The sequence below is a fragment of the Ornithodoros turicata genome, chromosome 7 (genome assembly GCF_037126465.1).
Source record: "Ornithodoros turicata isolate Travis chromosome 7, ASM3712646v1, whole genome shotgun sequence".
NCBI lineage: Eukaryota > Metazoa > Arthropoda > Arachnida > Ixodida > Argasidae > Ornithodoros > Ornithodoros turicata.
In genome coordinates this window covers 23,004,121-23,027,775 of record NC_088207.1, presented here as the reverse complement: position 1 = coordinate 23,027,775, position 23,655 = coordinate 23,004,121, and the positions used below count along the sequence as shown (strand labels likewise).

Sequence of the window (23,655 nt, the reverse complement as noted above, 5' to 3'; positions counted from 1 at the left end):
CACGATGACACACTACATGATATATCACAGTGGACACCTTTCACTAATGTGTGAAAAAAAAAAAAGGACATCTCCAGTGTAAAGGCAGCAGCTCTGTCGCTCTGGTAGTACGATGCATAAGAGGCATGGCAAAGAAATGCAAAACCTATCATGTTTGGGACTCAATTAGTATATGTATTTTGTGTCTCATGGTGCTTCTTGGTGATATGTACCACTTATGTTATTGTGATGAAGCCCAAAGATGGCAGAAAAGCAGAGGTTGAAACTACTGCGACACCTATTAATTTTGCGGACTCCCCTCTTTTTTCCCCGAATCCAACACCGGGTACACATTTGTGGACATTAAAGTAGCACAGAAGTCATTTTTAACACCCAGTTTTCTTCCTATAAAACTGTTAAGTAGGCCAGTAAGATCCACCATGCGAAGTAATTTACACCACAGAGTTATAATTATCGTAGAAATTGAATTTAAAATACGCCGCAAAAAGCAACCGTGCGCAACGGTGGTGAAGAGCAGTACCAGCCTGTGATCTGCCTGGAACCTCGCGCTGACGCTATAAGGAGAACGCTCGCTGATTGGCCTAGGGAAATGTCTGCTACTCCGCTGTCGTCTGCTACTCCGCTGTCGTCTGCTACTCCGCTGTCGTCTGCTACTCCGCTGTCGTCTGCTACTCCGCTGTCGTCTGCTACTCCGCTGTCGTCTGCTACTCCGCTGTCGTCTGCTACTCCGCTGTCGTCTGCTACTCCGCTGTCGTCTGCTACTCCGCTGTTCGGGGTTCTGATAAAGCCTTTCTCCTTGCCTCTGTAATGCTTCGGCCGCTCCTTCTATCCCCAATTCTCCGGGATAACTGGCAAAACAGGTTTAGGGCGGCAAAGGGAAAAGGTGCTGACCCCCACTGACCGGCAAACCAGAACGAGTCTCCTTATACCGTCATCGGTGACGTGGCATCATTCCTCCTCATCCTCGTTATAGCTGGAGTGGCGAGTTAAGGGTGAACGTGCGGAGCTATGTTTATGTGAGCTTTTTTCTGGGAAACAAATTGCACATATCAAAACCTTTCGTGCTATGCGGTATAATGACACACTTTCATCAGATGTCTTAAAGTAGCACAGAAGTCATTTTTAACACCCAGTTTTCTTCTTATAAAACTGTTAAGTTTGCCAGTAAGATGCACCATGCGAAGTAATTTACACCACAGAGTCATAATTATCGCGGAAATTGAATTTAAAATACGCCGCAAAAAGCGACCGTGCGCAACGGTGGTGAAGAGCAGTACCGGCCTGTGATCTGCCTGGAACCTAGCGCTGACGCTATAAGGAGAACGCTCGCTGATTGGCCTAGAGAAATGTCGTCTGCTATTCCGCTGTCGTCTGCTACTCGGCTGTTCGGGGTTCAGATAAAGCCTTTCTCCTTGCTCGGTAATGCTTCAGCCGCTCCTTCTATCCCCAATTCTCCGGGAAAACTGGCAAAACAGGTTTTCGGCGGCAAAGGGACAACGCGCTGACCCCCACTGACCGGCAAACCAGAACGAGTCTCCTTATGCCGTCATCGGTGACGCGCCATCATACCTCCTCATCCTCGTTATAGCTGGAGTGGCGAGTTAAGGGTGAAGGCGCGGAGCTACGTTTATGTGAGTTATTTTCTGGGAAACAAATTGCACACATCAAAACCTTTCGCGCTATTCGGTATAATGACACACACACTTTCATCAGATGTCTTAATCTGAATTTTTTTTGGATGGCCCTCTGTGCTCCTTTAATCTGAAATTTTTTTGGATGGCCCTCTGTACTCCTTTAAATGTCCTATATTCTACAAACTAAAGTTTGTCTCAATTAGCATACGGCCAGGGTCGCCTGTGCCCACTTGGTAAGAGGTACCGAACATACGTAGACATAACGCTCTCTCGGATCACACTGCACACGCTTGTGCTCCAAGGCAATTCAAATGCTTACGAGTGACCGTACAAACTGTCACGAGTTGGTACCAAAAGACAGTGCCGGCACGTGAGACAGCGGCATCGATATGTGCATCAAGGCTGCAGAGAACGAGACAGATCCTCGTGAAGACATTCTGCGGCAGACACGAGGGATCTTGGACCTGACCGGCTGCTCCCACTACGGACATTTTTAAGCCATCAACCTCTGCAGACCCTTCCAGGCACCGTTTCAACCACCAAGGTCCACTGTTGTTCCTGTGTATCAACGCAAGGCTCGGAGCCGCTTGGCCTTGGTTCATCTACGTCACCATCTTTCACCACTCACTGGTATTAAACCAATTTCCAAATTTCCAAATAGTTTCTGTGTCGCAATTCCTGGTCGTGTCATGCTAGCACCGCGTCCCAACCTTCAGTGGTAGTCGCTTTGACTATACCACCCCAAATAATATTGCACAAACAACCAGTAACGGCCACTAACTACTTCTACAGTAGTTTAACTATAACTACTAACCACTTTGCGATGGAGTAGTTGAACTAGTAGTTCAACTACTCTTCAGGGGAGTAGTTAAAACTACTTCTTTAACTACTGTAATGTAGTTTAAATACTATAACTACTTAACGTTGTCCATCAACACCAATCCCTTGTAGTGTTCTTGGACACCTAAATATGAATCGCAAGCAATGATAAATTTTGGCTCGAGCCATTGCTACGATCGTCAAATACAAAGCTTGCGGCGGGATTCTTTCTGTGCCTACGCGATAAGCTAAGTTGCAGAATTATTTCGCAGCAAATGAGGCTTCACTAGACAAGCATTAAAAGTGAAGATTTAGTACACATGCATGACGCAACTGCTCTGCACCTCCGTTCTCAACAAACAAGTAGCTCAAGGTAAAAGTCGGAAGCACAATCTTGCCGTAAAGCTTGCGGCAAAATCAGAAGTAGTTGGCGCCTGCAGTAACCTAACTACTGTAGTTAACTACTCAAAATAGTAGTTGCCACTACATTTCTGCAAGTAGTTAACTACTTTTTAACTACAATCAGGTAGTTTAACTAGTAGTTATGTACATGTAGTTAACTACTGACCATCACTGCAAACAACTGTGAAGATAAAGCAAGCATAGTTTTCAAAGTGTGGTATCTTGTAAGAAATTTTTGCATTCCCTAAATATTCTAGATGTTTCAATTGGTGATATTTGTGAAAATTGAAGGTCTGGAAATTTCAATGGTTTTACATTGTGTTTCTGGACACTGAGGCCTACAAGGCTATATAAAAGCAGCACTATGATGACAAAATGGGATGCTGCATACATACGTTGCTCACTTTTAATATATAGGCTGCTAAGCTGGACAATCCTGAATGAAGTGAATCAACCAACATACCACTACTATGTTTACATATATATTGCCCACGACATACATATACAGTATACAGGAAGACTGATAATGCCTATCTAGGCCGATGCTTTTAGAAGGTTCTTATCAGAAACCTTACTGATAATGAGTCCAGTGGAACACCAGAGGTAGGATTTCTATATAACACAGTCTAGTAAGTGTCCTATTTCAGAGGACCAGAATACCAGTGACAATGGGGGGTAGGTTTTTGCCTCTTTTTAATAGTAAGATTGCGTTATTGAAATATGTGACTTAGTCTGCCAGCTTACGTTTGAGAAGTTTACTCTTACTATTTCTTTTTTCTTTAATGAATGCTGAATTGAAAGACTGGATCCCACATAGATTACGTTTGAGTGAAGGTGCTATTGTACTAAGAAAAGGGAGAGAAAGGACTTCGGCCCATCAAGCATGGTCAGAAAGCTTCCATTGTGCGAGTCTCCGTCACACAAAAAAAGAAAAATGTTTGTGACAAAAGTTACATGTGGCAAACAAAATACACGTTACATGTGACACAGTACACAAAAATCTGGCCTAAACAGCTGAAGCAGTTTCTACAGACAGTGCACAATCACTACGCAAGGTATAAAAGGGAAAATACTATATCCCTCAGATTTTGCTTTAGCTGCATTCTCATCGAGCCACTTCTCTTCACTATATCTCTTCTATTATTATCCCATATAACTTCCAAGGTTCATGGAGGTGGTTTTTGAAAGGTAGATATACGCTTGTAGGAATGAATGGGGCGTGCTTTGCACAACACTACCATTTAACATCAGATTCTTCAGCTACGCACCACGGAACACAAAACAAAAAGAAAGGGGGTGGAGAGGCTTACCAGAGTGATTTCCTGTATCAGCTCGTCGGCGACGTCCTCAGGATAGAATTTGGCACGGAACTTGAACAGCAGTGGGTTCTCCTTCTTGACATCTTGGCTCAGAACCTAGTCACGAAGGAAGCCAGTCATACACCGGACATGTTTCTAACCACAGAGATATGCATATGTGACTCCAATACGTATATGCATGTGTGCAACCCGTTTGTGCAATCCATATCTGCACTTTCACAGAAGAATCAATTTCTCCTGTTCATGGTCAATAGTAGTGCAGAATTCAAGGCCCCTCCATATGCATTCGTATATTTATACAGCCCCAATTCTAGGCACACCCCTTTATTGTGGCCAGCCCAATTTCTTTACAAAGAAATGGCTTACACACGACATAGGGACTACTACTGTTTGTTCAGATATCAGACAAAAGTCGCCTGCAATAACACTGTGGAACACCCCAGCAGTTTACACAGGAGCCGCGTCATGTCCAACTAATTTAGATAAAGCTTTTGCTTTCACATCCCAATGCAATTGGTGTGTTGCACAGCGAATGCAACAGAGCAGAAGTACTGAAAGCACATGAGAAGTGTAGGGGAATGGTTATACGATGCAAGCAAGGTGGGGACTTGAGTGAGTCAGTTTCACCAAAATTCTTGCCACTAATAGCATATTTAGAAAATGAAAATTCTCACTCACACAAAGAAAAAATAGTGACGCAACCCCGAAACACTTTTCCATCGCTATACTATCCGCACCCCGAAACGCTATACTATCCCAAGTAGGACAACATCTTGGCCAAATATTGGACAGATATTGGCAACACTGGCCCAATATTGGTTCAATATTGGGCCAGCATTCCCAATATGTTGTGCTGCTTGGGATCATTGCCGACCATGCTGCAACCTTAGAGGTGGCTCGCAAGAAACTGCTAGATCATGTGAAGGAGAACACATGGGATGACAGGCTGGCTCATGGGATAACTACCATGTGAGGCAGGACCCTTGCAATAACAACACTTTTGCTAGAAGAGCCCTCACCTTTTTGTTTAGCTTCAACCAAGTAACATAGCCTTTGTTATCTGTATACTGCAGGCCAAAGAACCAGATTTCCCTGAGCCCTATCGTTTTCACAACCTGCAAGGAAAAGTCATAGGTGAACATGGGGGGTGGTCGCCCAGTTTCCCTTGGGTCCTTAGGGAAAGGTGCTATACAGGGAGGGACGTGGCTACACAAATATAACAAATATGTAATTACATTACATAAGCTAGTAGATACATTAATACAGTACAAGTGATTGCAACACAGAGGAAATAACATAATTTAGCGGTACACTGATGATATGCAGATTCCAAGATTTGATGGGTGAAGCACTCAATATATTGGGAGGGAGTGATGATTGTGATGTGTAGCACGTTCCGCAGTAAATTAAATTAGTTGCTGAAAAAAAAAAAGCCTGTGCACGCACAAGAACTCTGTTCCGCACACCTTTCAGGAATTGTCCACTCTTTGAAAGGGCATGGAAAAGAATGAAGGAAGGCCTGACGTTAGCTATTTCACTGTAAGGGTCCATCATGTGACCAACAACTAGGTCGCAGATTTTCATGCAAATGTGGGTTTTTCTCTCAGCATGGTTTCATATCTGGATGATGGAAGAAACACTCTTGGTTGTGGTTTGGGACCAATTAGAATGGTTCTATGGTGCATATAAATGCATGTTCAGCACATCACAGCTAGGGTTCTTCGTTTTCGGGTTTTATGATTTTTCAAATTTGGGAGGGAAAAATCTGGTGCTATTTACCAGAGTTCGAGGTAACTCGTTACAAGTAACTCGTTACTGTAACTAAGTTCCTTTTTTTGGTAACTTGTAACGTAACTCGGTACTTTTGCGCCGTGGTAACTTTCACAGGAACTCGTTCTCTTCCAAGTTCCAAGTTACTTTTAACTCGCTTTTCACTCACGTCCACACATTTTCTTGCTTTCTCTCCGGTTCCTTCATGGCATATTTTGCCATAAAACGTGATATTCAATGAGTGACAGTATTTTATTCAGGAAGTAAGAACTGCTACCATTGAAATAACGCTGAACCATTGTGCGCCCACAGGGGGTAAGATGCAAAGCTTTCGAATAGACCTCTACGAGAGACGTCATCATGACATATTGGTAGACAGACTGAAACCGAAACAAAGCGGAAGGACGGCTGGGTTCCACGAACGGGCACTTGTTCGCTGTCTCCTATTGAAAGAAAAGTAGGACCGAGGGTCTCGTTCATTCAAGGGATCATGTCGTAATCCCCTCAAGACTGTGGCTTTCGGGCGCGACCTTGTTCACCTCTAGCTTCGAGCGTAGTTCAGTTCTACCAAATTTTGGCGCTGTCAAACACTATGACGTCATTTATTTACAAACAGGAGAGGTCTATTGTTGGGCATAAAGGAAAACGATCTAAGCGTGTTGCACTCCTCTGCAGGCAACTCAAGGTCTAACTCAACTGCTCGCGCGCTGCACCTGCGTAATGCTATTTTGTGTCCGAAGTAACTGCGAAGTAACTCGTTCTTTTTGTTAAGTAACTCAGTAACTGCGAGTTAGATTTCATGCTGAAGAACTTCGTTATTAACTTAGTTACATTTAGCACGCGGTAACTTAACTTGTAACGAGTTCTTTTTGACGGGTAACTTCTCAATCTATGCTATTTACACACGAGAATTAAGGAAGAAATCTGGCGCTATGATCTCTGATATGTTACCGGGGAATTTCCGAGTGAAACGAAAGGCATATGAAACAAGCCACAGCTGCGACACTGGGGCAAGAAACAAGAATCTTTATATTTCCGCTCAGAACTGGGATATTGAATGACCGCGGTATTCAAACACTTGCCAAACTCCACAAAAGCTCATCTTTGACTCCTGCAGGAGGGATCATAAACGGAGGGCAAATGGTTTGTCACAAATAGCTCTCTTTGTAGATATCAAAGGACCATGCTGATATTATGATTCACTTTTCCGACGGTTTACCGAAAACGACAAGTTGAAGGACCGCAAGGATCTCTGGTAGATATCGGGTTTTACCCAAATTCTTGAAAATTTGTTCGGGGGAAACTATCGTGAAAAATTAGGTTTAACCAGAAAACGAATAATTATGGCATATTCCACATAAAAGTACACCAGGTGACCAGTTACAAGAGCTCTCTTGTTAATTAAGGTATTCCTAGCCTTAGAAATGTTTTGGCCCGTCTTTCGCGAGAATCTCGATCAGCATATAGTGCCGAATGCAAAGCCTTTAACTGCATGATTTATATCTGTAGTGTAAGCCTTTGTTTTACCATGTGATCCCTAACACAATGCTCAAAATTTTGTCAAATATGCATTAGATGCATTGCCTTCATACCAACAATGAAAAACAGTGCATAAATTCACAGTTTTTACTGCATACAGTATATAAAAAAATCTGGTTCATACTTCATGCATATTTTCGTGAATATTTGTCCGCACTCTACTCATGGCACAGACAGGTACAGCTGAAGTGAGTATAAACTGCAAGCACACTGAGAAGAAAAGGAAGAAAGGCACCGGGACCTCTGGACAACGTGTGAGGGGATCTGACAGCCCGCCCGAAGCCATTTTCTCTGAGCATGCACTTTTTTTTATATTTGACTGCACATTAACAATACACTACACAGCAATAATATTTTGCGTGATAGCTCCTGATCGACAGCTTGATGAATGAAACGGGGTTCTAAGCCATGTTAAAGGACAACGGAAACGAAATTTGTCCATTGCAAAAAGGGGACCGAACAAGGTGTAAATATTATGTAAAATTATGGTGCCACTAGTATTTTGCAAGTACGCTGTGCGGATGGCCATATTTCTGACGATTACGAGAGCGCTGGGCCGCCCACTCGACACGATCGCCCATGGAGCGCGCCAAGCATTGCGGGAAAATCTGAGGAGCGCGTGACGTCAAATATCTCTCGCGCTCCATGTGCGGCTGCCCGGTACAAACACAGCGAATTCTGAATAATGCCTGAAGATGTTTGATTCGGAGATCTCGTGGATGTCTGAAGACAATATATCCTATGAGAGATGGGTTCATACATGCTTGTTCGTCTTCGTTCTTTCCCCGTAGCAGGAATTAGACGTACGCCGAAACCCCAAATGAAATGAAGCGAAATGAAAGTCAGGAACTCCAACAGGAGAGCCAACGTGGGTCACTTCCGTGGTCTGCTACGGCGGCGCGGCGACGCTCACCAGGGGCTCAGAGTGCTCCACGGCCGAATTTTATATCGCGATTGTGGCGACGTTTCAACTAATATACGCAAATCTAAGTCGAATTCCGGATTGTTTTGGTACACATCGCAATATGAGGCAAATAGCTTTGCAGCCTATTTTCGTTTCCGTCGTCCTTTAAACATCACCTCGTGCTCATTTAACTGGATCAGGCAGCTCAACAAAAAGAAAAAAAATTAACTGCACAGAACATCAAGTTATTTGCAGAGAGCAAGAATTATGAGCCACTCAACATGACACTCACTTGATCAAATAACTGTTTGCCTGTGGTGCTGGCCTGGATAGCAAACTCCAGCTCCGCATCCATCGTCGTCACACGCACGTTCACCTGCAATATGCCGCAACCCGCAGGTGAACAAAAAAAAATAGAAGGAACAAACATCTCATGCCTGCCTGCATCTTAACCTGCATATACCATGCTGCATCACGTTCACCTCGTCACTTCGTTGAAGAACAATGTGCACAGAATGAACATTTTCTGTGAATGTGGACTCAAAATGGGTTTACTGCCGCGTAGTACATTGATGGTGTCCGTAAACACAAACATCTCATTCACAGAATTCTTATGAAAATATTGCACAGAAGAAAAAAAGGTTCATGAGCCATGTGCAAGGTTTCTGTTGATGCACCACTGGTATCTAGAAGGCAGTGGAAGACCATGCTCTAACTCTGAGTGAAAGCATAAATTGAAGTGCCACATGTGTGTCAACGAAGATATTATCACTGCACAATGCAAGACTCTGCAGGTGTTCGTGTCCTTCAGGTCCTTCTAATTCCTTATTTCTGAAAATTTATTAACCAGAGATTTCCTACATGCTATTGCACGTGACTGTGTGTCTTCGTTCACTCTTTGGTTGCTTCAATATGAATATGTTATCGCATGCTCAATTTTAGACCACAGAGATTAAGAATGCCACAGGCGCTATAGAGATATGTAAACGCTAACATGTAATTAAAACAAAGATCCAAATACGTATAAGCTTTACCCCGGATTCTTCTGCTGGGCTCAAACTCGAAAAACGGAATTCCTCCTCCTGTTATCTCGTTGCACACTACCAGTTTTGCTTTCATTTCCAGAAGGTAATAACAAGCGTTCCTCAGAACAAAGCACCAAAAGATTGTCGTCGTCATTTTCCCGATAGCACTTTCATGTCTCATTTGTTGTTGTTTTTTTTTTGCTTTTTCTCTAGATATTGCGAGCTTTTGCAAGGCAATCCATTTGCGGAACACTCTTTGGAAACATTTAGCGAACATTTCATGCAAATTATCAACTCCAGGCAAAAGGCTAGCAGTCTACAAGCGCTGTAAAGTGTACATGGCTTTCCTAACAAGTTACCAGGTATCTGTGTCAAAACAGATAATTTTGGGAATGTGCGTAGCAAGATGTAGCTCCACTTAACAGCACTCTATTGAACAGTGTAATGGGGGAACACGGGCCAAGATGGAGGAGGTATGCACACTCTTATCTCAGTGCTAGAAAAAGATTCGAACAATGCACAAGCGAACGTTTCCTCTCCAAGTGCTATCAACTTCTCCAAGGGCTTGAAATCAGTGTCGCTGTACACTACATGTTTCGGCCCTGTCTGTACATGTTTGATAGCACCATGCTTTTTCTTTCTTTTTTTTTTCGCTCCAAATCCGCAATAATTCTCAAAAAGAATAGGACACACGAGGAAAAAGAGTTCCCCCCTTTTCGACATTCAAATTTTACACTAATTTTACGCTTCTAGCGCTACCACTACTCTATTCGTGCAAAGCTGTGTCAACACCAGCAGCTGTGCTATGCAAACAGTTACGGATCACATGATTGCAACATCACGAGAACCAGACTGTGTGGCACACGGTCAAAACACCGGCAGCCAATGCGCAGACGAGGATCACGTGTGTGTGTCACGATTCTCAAATCTGCCGTTTCACGTTTTGCCACGCAACACTCACTTCTGCTACGGTTCACAAATTTAGAGAAAAGGTGGAACTGTCTCATGTCTGGATAACTTGCAATTATGCCAGGTGACAGTAGTTTATCCTCTATATGTCCCATTATCCACTCTGCATGTCCACTTCTGCACGTTCAAAATTCGAATTTCCATCGTCCAATCAAGATGTAGATGTCACGGGCCGATGAGTAGCGCCACCTAGCGGATCATGCGGACGGGCTCCTCATAGGGGTTGCCGATTATGACATGGTCATTATGATCTAGTAGTGTCGTGGTTCCTTGTACACGAAATGCAATGAAGCAATGGTAGATACAAAATGCAACATCCCTGTGGCACTGAATAAAGCAAAGTGCACTGCTAAGTGGCACATCACATTTAAAGGCAAACATTGCAAGTGAGAATATCTTCAGTCATCGGAAGGCTTCTTAGGCCATTTCAACGTCCACTTTCACTAATTTTGTTTTTACCTCGCAGCTGCATCCTGTGCCAGCACATGTGCCCTGGTTACCAACAGCTGGCTACTTTCACACAGGCATTAAAAACTTTTACTGCAGTTGCAAAGGCCATTACACAAAGCTCTGCCCTTAGGTGTCCTAATACATAGACGTTGAAGGTATCACGTGAGTATTTTCGTGAAGGTAACATAAACCTACATGTCCAATAGCTTAACACCGCCAAAATCCACTGACAATGTACAAAATGTCAGTACGACAGCCAAAATGAGTCAGGTTTGTGCTGCATGAATGAAGACCAACTGGCATTTTAGTTGAGTTCATTTTCACAAAGATGTAGAAGGGCAGTCAAGACTGTAATTGAAGAACACAAAAAAGCACTGTAGATGATCGTAGATTTATTATGGTCTATTAAGCTTTCGTGCACAAGGCTGCACTTCCTCAGGTACTTCACTGATTGGTACCTGAGGAAGTACCATACTGAATCTACGACCATCTTCGGTGCTTTTGTTTGTGTTTTTAGTTCACAAGGTGAAAACAAATCCCCTTAACTGGGAGTAGGTTGACATGTAATGTCAGTCCACCCACACATTTGTGTGGCTACTTGATACCTGTTGTATCAAGCCACAGAATGTCATGGCATTCGCCTACAGTACAGTAAGCATAATCCATTGCACAAGCACTCTATGTGGTACTGGGGATCACATTTTCTGATACTCATAAATTGACGCATCTGGTTTCTGCAATCATGTCTGAAACCAGCTATTCCCAAACGCCGGCTTTCAAGTCATACTCCACCTGTACTCTTCCAAAAGGAGATGACACAGTGGCATTCTCAATGAGACATAACGATCACATTATAGGGACACCACGGAGAAATCACGATGCAGCAGCACCAACTACTTTGTATACAAAGGCTCCACTTACCGGTTTCGGCATTGTGGAGGCTGTCTTCCACTACTGGGACAGGGCCTGCAAAAAATAACAGCCTCGCGTCAGTACGATACTATATTGACAACCATTCCCCAGGCTCAGACAACAACGGTAAAGGCCACGTGAACTCCCATCCCCCCGCCCTCCCCCCCACGCGCGTCCAAATCTACCTCTGCAATCCACGATTTATGCCACTCTACCGTCTGCAATAAATGCGTCTCCGTACTAGCGGCTGAAATGAATAATGTGTGCCGACAAAACTGCCCTCCTCTGGCAAGCTTCCATAACGCTCCTACAGTGTAGAGACCACACGAGTAAGATGCGTGGAAGGCGTTACCCCCTCCAGCAGCTGCGGCAGATTTTTCAGAGGAATCTACAACAACAGTGAACGATAGTAATAGATAAATCTATAGGCCAGCATTTCATGCAAGTGCAATTGTTCACCTGCTAGAAATCATGATGCACAGCATATGTGGTTCTTTGTCAGATAAAAATAAATAGTAATCGTTGTAATAAACAGCAATAAAATAATGCAGGAACTATCATGCAAGGCACATCTTAATCGTAGCGTATCAGAAAGTCTCAACTCTCAAACTTAAAAGGAAATTCTACTTTAAAAATTTGAGACTACGAACACTGACTATAACGCTAGGAATAAAAATTTACTGATGCTCGACAGATTGTACCAATGAGACACCATTTCGAAATATACTATTTGCAGGAGCACAGCGCACATTTAACATTGTATCATCAAAGGCCAAAATGCATGTCCCGTTTACCTTATACTTCATTTGAATTTTTGTGTCATATTACTCGAACCAGTCACCAGTTTAGCCCAAATAAAAGTGCAGGTAAAATTGATTTGTGCCATTCGACGACCTGAAATAGTTTGAAGCTTCCCCTCACACACCTATTGCCCCATTTTTCTGAATTCCAGCCCCTGTGCACTTCCTGTGAGCTCAGAGGAGTACGGAAGGCAACGGCATTCCACGTCCCACACACAACATCCTGCGCTGTCTTCATAATGCAAGCAATAATTTCCGCAGTGCGACGTTATAGAAGACTCCTTATAACAAGCAGACGTCTGAAGTTAAAAAATAAAAATAGAGCTTTTCAAACTCAGTTCAATGTGGTTACTAAAAAGCTAAAGAGAGTTGATTTAAAGACTACATATTTTCAAATTTAATATTGACCCGCAAATATGTCATCCCAAAGACTGAGTTACATCTTTGCAAAAGACTGAATTAGACAAATTGACCCAGAATTGGATTGAACAGGTTCATGTTCTGGCAGACACAACTGATATCATGACAACAAAAAAAAAGGGGGAGACTTGAAAAACATGCCCTTATCGCTGAGATAAGGAAATGGTTATGCAGTGATAGTGCTTTCACACAAACAATTTCTTTACAAACCAGAACGAGCACTAGTATTTGTTAGAGATACAGTTCTTAAAAGGACTAAACACACCAGTGCTGGGAAGATAGCACTGTCTTAAGAATCTGCAATGAGCTGCTGAAGTATTAACGTTCCTTTACACACTTACACAGAAACCTAGCAATGCACCAACAATTACCTCTGGGAACTGCATCCAGAAAGGAGATCAAGTGCCTTCGTAAACGCAAGACACAGGCGGAAAAGACAAACACATCTATCACGTCACTTCACTCGTGCCTTCCATGCAGCAAATGTGACAATAAAGTCCTCGGCCCATTAAATGCTAGCCAGGCGCACACAGCTCATGTGTACACATGGCCAGAATACAACAGCTGCAACCGCAAGGCTAGGAGCTGTCAAGGTTACTTCGCAATTGTGTGATTCATAAGTGAAAAGTAAAACACTGCCCGTAACGACTTGGGACGTAAACTAATAACAAGGGTAAATGTGACCTTAGCACCGGTGAATACACGTGAGCGAGTGAGAGAGATCGAGACAAAACACCCTGTGCCTGACAAGCAGAAAGACTAGGACAAGGCAGTTAGAAGCGATACGATGATCAGAGTTTTGATGGGTACGCGAGCAACTAAGGTAAAAGCAGTTCAAAGGTAGACAAATGCAGGTTGTGTCTAACTGAACCTCTGTATGCAATAAGGAGGATAAGTCAAAAAATCCCAAACTGAAAAAATGGGCCTGATCTGATTGTCCGTCCCATTGACACAGATGCATCTCCCGTTTCTTACCCTCCTGTAGCTGGCCAATAAATTGCAGTACGGTCCCAAATTTTCTTTGGCAGGTATACATACTGGTATGTAAATGTCATTGCAGCAAGAATAGTAAAAAGGGGATAAGTCGACTTATTCCTGTATTGCATACACAGGTTCAATTGTACAGCAAACTTCGTATCAAACAGATTATAGTAAATTGATCTTCAGTGACCTTTCGTCAACACTTTTTTTTTTTTTGTTACGCAAGTTTTGAAAGACTGTTGCATCGCATCAGGTTTGCCCCCTCGAATTCCATGTGCTACATCCTGCATGCCGTGAAGGCATGTACCACAGAAAAGATGCACGCACAAATACCTTTTTGCTGCACAGATTGAAATACATTCCGTAAAACGGTTGAAGCCAACAATCGTTGGTTTCTCTGGAATATTGGGTTTGGAATGTTGGTTTCTACTGTTTCACGGAATGTATTTCAATCTGTGCAGCAAAAAGGTAGTTGTGCGTGCATCTTTTCTGTGATACATGCCTTCACCTCAGATTCATATCTCAGAGAGCAGACAGAAAAAATATCTTAAGCTCATAAACCAAAACACGTTCGTTTCCCATTTCTATGCTCCTATGCACAGTAAGCTCCTGCACTGAAACGCATTCATTACTAAGGCATATCTTCTAAATCATACTTTTTTATACCAGAAATCAAACTTACTAGTACGTCCCTAGTATGTAGTAACCCTAGTACGTTATCGTGGCCATTTTTTTCTGCAAACTACATCAGTGATGGGGAGTCCTTTCCTAAAGTACATTTCCATTTGTGTACTATGTACTGTACTTAAAGTACTTTTCTTTGGTACTTTCCTTTCAAGTACCCCCATAGGCAATACAATCACAAAACTATCGCAACATTATTTCTTTCAGTTCATATTAATGAGTCTGCTGTAAGCTATCCATGCTTTGTAACTAGCACATGGCAAAAATCCTCGCTAAATGTTTTCTAAAGATAACAATCGAAACATAATTACCTCACGGCTTATCTCTACCAGGTGTTGAAACATCCCGCTATATACTCAAAATTTGTAATGTACTTTACTTTAAGTACAATTTTGAGGTACTTTGCCCATCACTTAACTACATAGAAGTATTCACATTGGCTTCATTCACGAACTGCGATTCCAACAGACCATCACAAAAAAAAATTGTTTTTGTAACAAAATACTTTGCACAATGTACAAGTATCCACATCCTTATCCACAAACACTCACTAGCTACTGCTGCAGAGCCTTCGGCACGTGTGCAAGGAGAAATTTAATCCGGAAAACGCCTACGCATGTTTGTAAATCACACCAGCATGCTAGACATCCGGATACAGAACGGTCTGAAAAAAGGTGAAATACAATATCCACTAATTCCCCTTGTGTTCGCATCATCCTCCCTCAAACATGGTGGTAGACGTGACATCCAACATGACAACATTTACTTTTGAAATAAACTTCAACAACAATTTACAACTCTTTCAATGCTTCAATGCAGGGACAATACAAAAGCAGCCGTTCTGGCAATCCGAATACCAATGCCCACATCACTCTTGAAGACTAAGCTATCAACGCAAACCCATGTATTTACTTTTCTATTTACCTCAGAGCAAAGCAAATGAATAAAAACTTAATTTAATGAATAAAGTAGCAAAGAAGCATGCAAGCTAGTGGAGACTAACTTCCACATTTGAAATTCAGAGATTGGGGAAAAAAACTAGACTACAAAATATTGTCAGGTGAATGTGGAATTAATTGGCACAAGGATAAAGATGAAGCTACGCCCCAAGCCCATTACTTCGACAAGTCCTCCACCACGTGCTCAAACATCCCTCATTTGGTCCCTTTTAAAGGCAGTCCTCACTCCAAATTGTGTTCGAAATTACCTTATTACCAAGACGAAGTGCTTACGTTCTGACAACAATCATTACAATGCGGATAGGATACTTAAGCCGGCAAAAAGATGCAAAAAAAGATGCAAAGAAATGAGAGTCGGCTCGGGACAAATACTTAAAGGGGCTGAGACACTTTCATGGATGCGGTTAACTGCATTGTGGACACATTGTACTGCACACCAGAACACAGAGGAAAAAAAAAGATTATCCTTCTACGTGTCGTCGAGATACAAGCCCTCAAACGCACTCCCGAGCAAAGCGCAGACGTCACAGAGCTCAGAGTTGCGTCCATTCCCATTGGCAGCCCTAAGCGTGTGACTGTGATGTCAGCGCTGCACGAGTTTCGGTATTAACGGTGCCCCTATTTTCTCCGTTTCTATTACCCTCTATGCCGTGAAAATTTAAATGCAGGTTCACGTCGGTAAGAAGCACAGTTTTTCATGTTTACATGGGATTACCTTGTCGCAACCCCTTGCATATTTTGCAACCTGCAGGTAAATAGTGAGGTGTTGGTGCACTTTGGATCTTAACAGTTAGGAAATTCGAACTGATGTTTGCTTGCCTCACAAAGGATGCAACGATAGAAGATCTAATCCTTAGCCTTCCCGTCCTCCTCTGCCACCTATTCCACATATCCACCCAGCACATTCCATGGGCCCTCTTAGACAATCCCCAGAAATGTGAACCTTCCCCAGGTCATATGTATTTGAACCTTTCTTCCTTGCTCAACACCCTCCGCAGTTACATCAACTGATCCATTCTCAATACTGCTGTATTTTGTCATACTTGCTTGCTTGTGACATTTCCCATTTGTACATTTTTTTCGCTTTCTTCTAAGCTATGTCGATAGGCCGCTTCTATTTTACGTTTCACTTTGTATTAGACTTTCCTTCTGAGCAGTATAATAGTCATTATAATCAGAACTCGTACATGGCTGTTGTATTTTCTAGAGATGGGACGAATCCAGAATTTTCCGAATCCAAGGAAGGTTCTGCGAATCCACGAATCGTTTCGTAAAAAACAGTGTAAAAAATCAGGGGAAAACACTTATACTGAAAAGTACTTTGAGGCAGAGTATGATATCTTTGTTTAATGAAAAACAAATTAAATAATAGTTCACTTTTGGGAGAAAGCATACCCATATACTTTGTCTTAAACGTAAATTTATTTAACATGCTGTTCATCGACTACAGGAAGTACATAAATTTAAGTCTGAATTGTTTCCATAAAACTAAGAAACAATCAAAAGCAAAACTATGCTACTTTTAAACCTGTAACAAAGAGTTCCTGCCTGAAGTCTTTCAGTCCAGAGCAATGGAAACAAACAAACAAGAAAACATTCGCCGGCAAATCAGGCTTTCGGCAGACTCAGAAAAAAGAAAACGAAAACATGGTTGGAGGATTTGAAACAGTTGATTCGCCGCCTTGGGCAGTGGGATTCGGATTCTCGAATCCCTGCCTAGGATTCGAGGATTTGGTTGGTACATCCCTCATATTTTCCTTGTCAGATTCCCCTACGTTATGCTGCAAGCCCTTCGGGATGTAACAAAAGAAATAAAATCAACAAAAAGAACTTCACTATCCTGCACAAAAAAAAACAGGACAATATAGAGAAAGGTAGGCTATGCTGGCGACTCTTAGAAAAACTAGAGAGCTATGAAGAATGGGACGGCAGCTATCGCTTGGTGTACTCACAGCCGCAGAGATCTGGATGTATGCCAGGTGATGGTGCCCTGATACACATTATTCTCAAGGTACTCTCAAGGTTTCATTCTTCCACTTCATACCTTCCCTGAGGAGTTGTAAAATCTAACCCGATGCGTCATCTCAATCCAGCAAAGGCGGGATGAAACACTAGAGACGTTTAGAACAGAGTTGGGACACCCAAGAGCTTTCCTAGGTGAAAAATGTTTGCAGTTACAGAAGTGGTTTATGAAAAATTCTACTTTCGAGCATGTCGTACGCAAATTGTTTAAAGTGAAAATTGTGTCAAACCATTTGGAACTGCAAACATTTTTCACGTGGGTTGCGGTCCCAAAGGAATATATGGGGCTGAAAAGAATGTTCTGTACAATGCACAGTGCCGAAAGCTCATTCGTGTCGCCGCCTTAGCAAGCATGAATCTACGTGAGCATGTCGTTTGCAAATGACCATACGATGCTTTTTACGACAGCGATTGCTTTTACTGCCGATTACAAAACCTATCTCGATATCTCGGAATATCTTTTCCTTTCGTAAGCCTCAGGTATTAGTCGTACCATCGCTGCATTACAGTAGCACCAGAATTAGCAAGGTAACATATGTGTTGGGAAAGTTTGCGGAAAGCTGAGAAGTGCAGCTTCTTTTATTCGTATTAACCTCAAACATTTTCCACCAATTCCGATTGCAGTTCCAAGGTATGCAACCTGAGTTCCTACAAGTATTGCATTAGCGCTACCAGACTTTTCTTTCCAGTGCAATTTTATAACCTCAGCGTGTGATTTCTGTGTATCTTCAAAAATCCTGGCAATAAAATATTATACAAGCATACTTTTCATGACACCCATTAGGGAGAATAACAAAACTGAGGTTTGTAGAGCACTTAAATAGAGCAACTGTCAACGCTAGAGGAGGGGGCGTAGTGGGCTTACAATAAGGCCAGTGCATAGTTTAGGACTCTACAAAATAGTGGGAGCAAGAAACATTTTCCAGATACAGGCAGATTTAACTGAAGTTCTGATGTGTGAAAGACCACTTAACACGTTGTGGAATGCTCGCACGAATTTCCACAGAAACTGTGAATAAGCTGGTGACTCAACAATAACTGTCTCAAAGTTAACAAAGCTATAGTATGCACAGCTTTCCCCTCCTTATGTAAGGAAAAAAAATATGAATGATGAGACAGGAACACGTTTATGAGGAAAACTTCGTATCTCCCCATCAAACTGTTACCAAAGGATTCCTACTCATGCCAAAAGATTATAGCAGTAAATGTTGCGCTTTCCTGAAACAGTACGACTGTCTGCAAGAGTTCGCCTACATTGTATGAAAACATTCTACAAAGCCCGTACCTCACTCCCCAAAAAGAGCTTATTGCTCTATACCCGCACTATGGAATAATCGCAGTTGCATAAATTCCGCGACCACGGACTTAACATATTTCCGACTAAGTTACCCGTTCTAACGGTACGCATCGCGTTGCTAAGTCACAAAGTCACCTACGGTGTGTTAATAATAGAGGATTACGTATGACCGCTCACTCCGGCAGCGCTCATGACCTCACATTTATGAGGAAAAGTCCAAAGATGCGTGCTTTTTTTTCCCCCGTACAGCGTAACCGGCGGCTTGCTGATAGTGTGCCGTCTCCAAGGAAAGTCGCACGAACGCCCCAGATATATTTCATACAAAGCAACAGAACGAACGGTGTGCCGGCAGGACACTGGAGCCGTGGGTTATAAATGCACAAATCGAGCCACAAATCAAATTGCCGGTGGGGGGAAAAACCCTCACGCGCCTTTCTTCGACGAGCTACGGCCGCATGTGAACACCTACGCCTTATATGCGGAATAACTTGTTGACATTCCTGAGCGAGTACTCGTCAAAATACCACATTCTTATCACGAGGCCACTGTGCCGGCAGTCGTGCCTGAGGTGGCGAGGCCCTTTTTCAATGTGTCCCGCCTAAAATTCCTACGAATTAGGACTAAAAAAACGCCTCTAATTGGACGTCGGACCTGTTCCCGCACGCAGTAAAAGCAGACAATATGTCGGTTTGTGTTAATTATAGTAAAAGAGAGACTAACTGCGAGAATTTGAGAGGAAATCAACGTTTCTTAGCAGCTTACAAGATGCAACCGGTTTTCGTCGCGAACACATCGTGGTGCGCAGGAAAAACCTGAGTGTACTCACTCAGATGAACGATGACAGAGAATAAGTTAACAATACAGTGTAGTCTTCACTAATTCAACTACACGTAATTCCTCTGCTGCGCGTGGACGGTGAAGTCACGGGTACTCGAAAACACGGAAAACAAACTTTGCTCAGCTTCGTCCCTCCAACCACGTCATGCAGTTCAAAAAGTCACTGTACACTTTTCTTGTGCGCTTTGGACCATTTTAACTATCAAAAGAGGGACTATAGGGTCCTAATGTCGTTACCTACACCGTAGAAAGTGTTAAGACGTTGAACCACTCACCAGAATAATGTGTTTAGAGAACAGTATCAACGATACGCCAGCGGCGACAACTTTTCTAGCAAGATGGCCGTCTACAGGGTGTGGCAACGCGCATGCGCGCGACAACTCCCACTTTATGCTTTCCGTGTTTGCCGCTTGTCAACGCTTCACGTTTTCACGTACGCGATTTCACGACCATTTTTAAACTGCTTTTCCCTCAATTTTATAAACAGGACACAAAAAAAGGAGTGACATAAACAGTTGTTATATTGCCGTAACGCTGAAAAACAACCAAAACAACCAAGACAAAGAAGAGCATGACGAACATCGGCCGGTGGAGCCGGCTCTGGGATGATAGGTTTCGGTTTCGGGAGCGCGAGAAAATATAATTCCAGTGCCGTACTGGACCACATCCACAATACCATTGTGAGAGAAAACCTACACATATGTTTCACATTGTGCAAGGTGTCCCATGGTAGTCTAACCAAGTTTTACAAAAGACTAGTAAGACTAGTACATGGTATGCGAATGAAACCGGCTGCATATTGTCGGCGGTCGTCTCGCGCAGGTCAAGCTTTTTAGAACCGCATATCAATTGAAAACTTGTAGTGCGCCTTCTCAAATACCGCTGTTCAGCTGTTTGCAATGCCATACAGCTCTTTAGACGTTCCTTTTTCATTTGATTTTTTGATACTCCACAGAAAGGGTGCCACGTGACGACACGCTCGCGCGTTGCACCAGCAATTATCCCTCAAGAAAGCTGTGAAGTCCATAATTTTCACAATTCGAGTTTTAAAAATCAATCAATAAATCAATCACAATTTGAACCTGCTACTTTTGGTTTGACCCCGATAAGTATTGAGGATCTCGTTGCAGAGATTACAGCCCTGCACGGGCCGACTTTTCCGGGCCCGACCCGGCCCGGGCGCATCGAAAAATGGCTTGGCCCAACCCGGGCCCGGACCTTCATATTTTTATGCGGCCCGACCCGGCCCGGCCCGGTGACCCAGTGACTAGAGCCCGGCCCGGCCCGGAATCTAATGTAGATCCCGGCATAGTATTTCCAGCCGCGACGTACGCGTTTCTGGCGATTATCAAACAAATTTATCAGTAAATTTATCAGGAGAGAAGACAAACATACAAGTGATGGCGGTTTAACACCATAACCGCACCAGGTCAAATTAAATCCAGAACGTACACGGGCATGGGCGTTATCGTTACACTGTCAAGATTTTGCGGAGGTAGAGGATGCTGTCGACAAACTCCTTCTCCCAGTCCATACCCCTCTCACCAAGCTTTGCCAAGTGATTGTGAAATACGTGAGGAGTGACGAGCAATGTAAAGTGGCTTTCAGAATGTTCTAGAGGGTCGAATCATGTGCCTAATGCAGTATCCCTTGCTTGTCTTTGCAAATACGCACAGGAATGACGCAAGCGCATGATGATTTGAACTAATGCATCTCCATTGTGTGGAATTAGCTGCGTGGCCCGGCCGGTCCTGACTCTCGGAAACATATTTGTCGGCCCGGGCCCGGCCCGGCCCGCGGTGGTGGCGTATTTTAACGGCCCGGGCCCGGCCCGCGGTGCTAGCGTATTTTGTCGGCCCGGGCCGCGTACTGTATCACTTGGCATTACATATACCTGCTTTCACAAAGCCAGCACGTATATGTCATTGTCACGGGACTGGAGTTCACGGTTATAGCCTCTATAACCCAGCCGGCAGGCCGGCTAATTCTCGTTGTTTATTGCTGGCAGTGTCATGAACCCCCGATTCCGCGATTTCCGCTTCCGTCCGATTCCACGAATTCGCGATTCCGCGAAATATTCCCGAAACGCGCTTCCACACGAATTCGCGAATTAACCGCTAAAATTAACCGCTTTTTACAGTATACGTTGGATGTCCCTTTCTCCCACTACGCGCTCTGACAAAGAACCCCTCCCCCCCAAACCGAGGGTCTGGATCCGTCCCTGCTTGTATGAAATGGGTAGTTTATTATTCCGCGTAGTAGGGGGCGGGGGGGGTTTCGGCGGCGGCTCAATCGCACCCCCCCCCCCCCAAAAAAAAAAAAAAACACAGACACACACAAAAAAAACGTGCACTTGATAATGCATTTGGGATAGGGAGAACAATGTGAAATCCTCCACCTTCGTTCCCGCAGAACCTCTCCCGACCTGAGCGATGGGCAACGTTACATCGCTACTAAGGGCCGGCTTATATGTTGATGTCTCGTTTGTCAAATAAACAGTTTTGCTGGTTTGAGCTGTCGTGTGGCTGTCCTGTATGTAACCTCGCCTACCGCTGGGCCCGTTTGCACGAACGTTGAGGAAATTACTCACCGCCGTCCTAAGTAGCTTCGATAGTGCTTCGGGCACGCGCTATGATGGTCCACTTGCTTGCCTGCGCGCGTTTATGCCCAGGGGCTGGTCTAGGGGGGTGGACATAGGCGCCGACTGCGGGGAGGTGGGGCCTGAGCTCCCCCGGAAATTTCGCAGGGGGGCCACGCCCCCTCCGGGAAGTCTACCCATCTGACACTCAAGATGAAAATTTCGAGGAATATCCTAAGAGCGTGTTTCATGCGAGTCATCATGAAAATCCTGTAAAAATTTGCCTCACAACGTCGCAACACGGAATTCCCGACACCCTATGAGCTGTGTTCATGAAAAGGGGGGGCTCCGGCAGATTCAAAACTCTCCGCCTATGGGGGTGGATGACCTGACCTCCCTCCAATCTCTGTCGTTACATAGAGTTTCAATTGACCTTGGTAGTATAATAGCATGCTGTCCAAGGCAGGACCATCCCCCCCCCCCCCCCCCCACATCAGGAAACCTGGCGGATGTTACGCTGGTTACCGAGGCATCAAATCGGAGTCGGATCCGGGGGGAGGGGGGGTTGGACGATGATCCCCTCAAAACGTCAGTTTATACATAGGATTTCCCTCTCTCCTCTCCCCCACCACGCACTACACGCTTCAACAAAGAACCCCCCCCCCCCCCCCCAAGCCCGGGGTCTGGATCCGCCCCTGCATCAAACCACCGAACAGCGTTTTTTATTAGCTCGCTTGTCGCTACGTGCGTGGTTCGCATTGTCGATTGTGGTTCGCAGAAAGTTCTTCCGTACACTTCCTAGGACGGCTCATATAGTGCCGGTATTCACATTCGCATGCACATGATGTACCGTCTGCGCTGCTGCTGCGGGCGACAAGAAGCCGGCACGGTCGCCAATGTCACAACCAACGCGATCTCAGAAATGACCAATCTGCATCGCGCGCCTTTTTCTCGTTAATTCGCTTCATTTCGCGCAAAGGGAGAGAAGAGTTTTCAGCGATGCGACGTACGGGACAATCTTCACCACACCAGCTCGCTTCTACCTAACTTTCCTTTCGTAATCTTCACGAAATTGAGCCCATAACGGCTGTCGCTGTAAAATTGTGGGTCCTCCTCTGTTTATGCCATTCTTTCTCCTGAAATATTTTTCTGGCTAACAGCACTTTCGTTTTGACAAAGGGACGTGAAAGCGTACGAACCAGTGACTCGATCCGCCCCTTGCGATTGGATAAACCACTGTCACGCACTCACGCACCCTAAAAGTTGCTACACAGCTTACGCAGTTCCAGCTACATAAAAGCCGTTGTTGAATCTTGCGGCCAACACAGAGTAAA

General features: G+C 44.0%; 1 protein-coding gene across 1 annotated transcript in view; it reads right to left on the bottom strand.

The window, feature by feature from the left end:
- The window catches only part of LOC135400352 (moesin/ezrin/radixin homolog 1-like), a 40,077-nt gene extending 19,960 nt beyond the window's left edge, over nt 1-20,117 (bottom strand). Inside the window, exons 1-5 of the mRNA XM_064632185.1 lie at nt 20,019-20,117; nt 11,753-11,797; nt 8,680-8,763; nt 5,194-5,289; nt 4,166-4,270 (exon numbers count right to left, since the gene is read on the bottom strand). Of these exons, the coding sequence (XP_064488255.1) occupies nt 4,166-4,270; nt 5,194-5,289; nt 8,680-8,763; nt 11,753-11,764 (297 nt within the window). The 5' untranslated portion in view covers nt 11,765-11,797; nt 20,019-20,117. The remainder of the gene's footprint in view (nt 1-4,165; nt 4,271-5,193; nt 5,290-8,679; nt 8,764-11,752; nt 11,798-20,018) is intronic.
- Between the last annotated feature and the right edge of the window lie 3,538 nt (nt 20,118-23,655).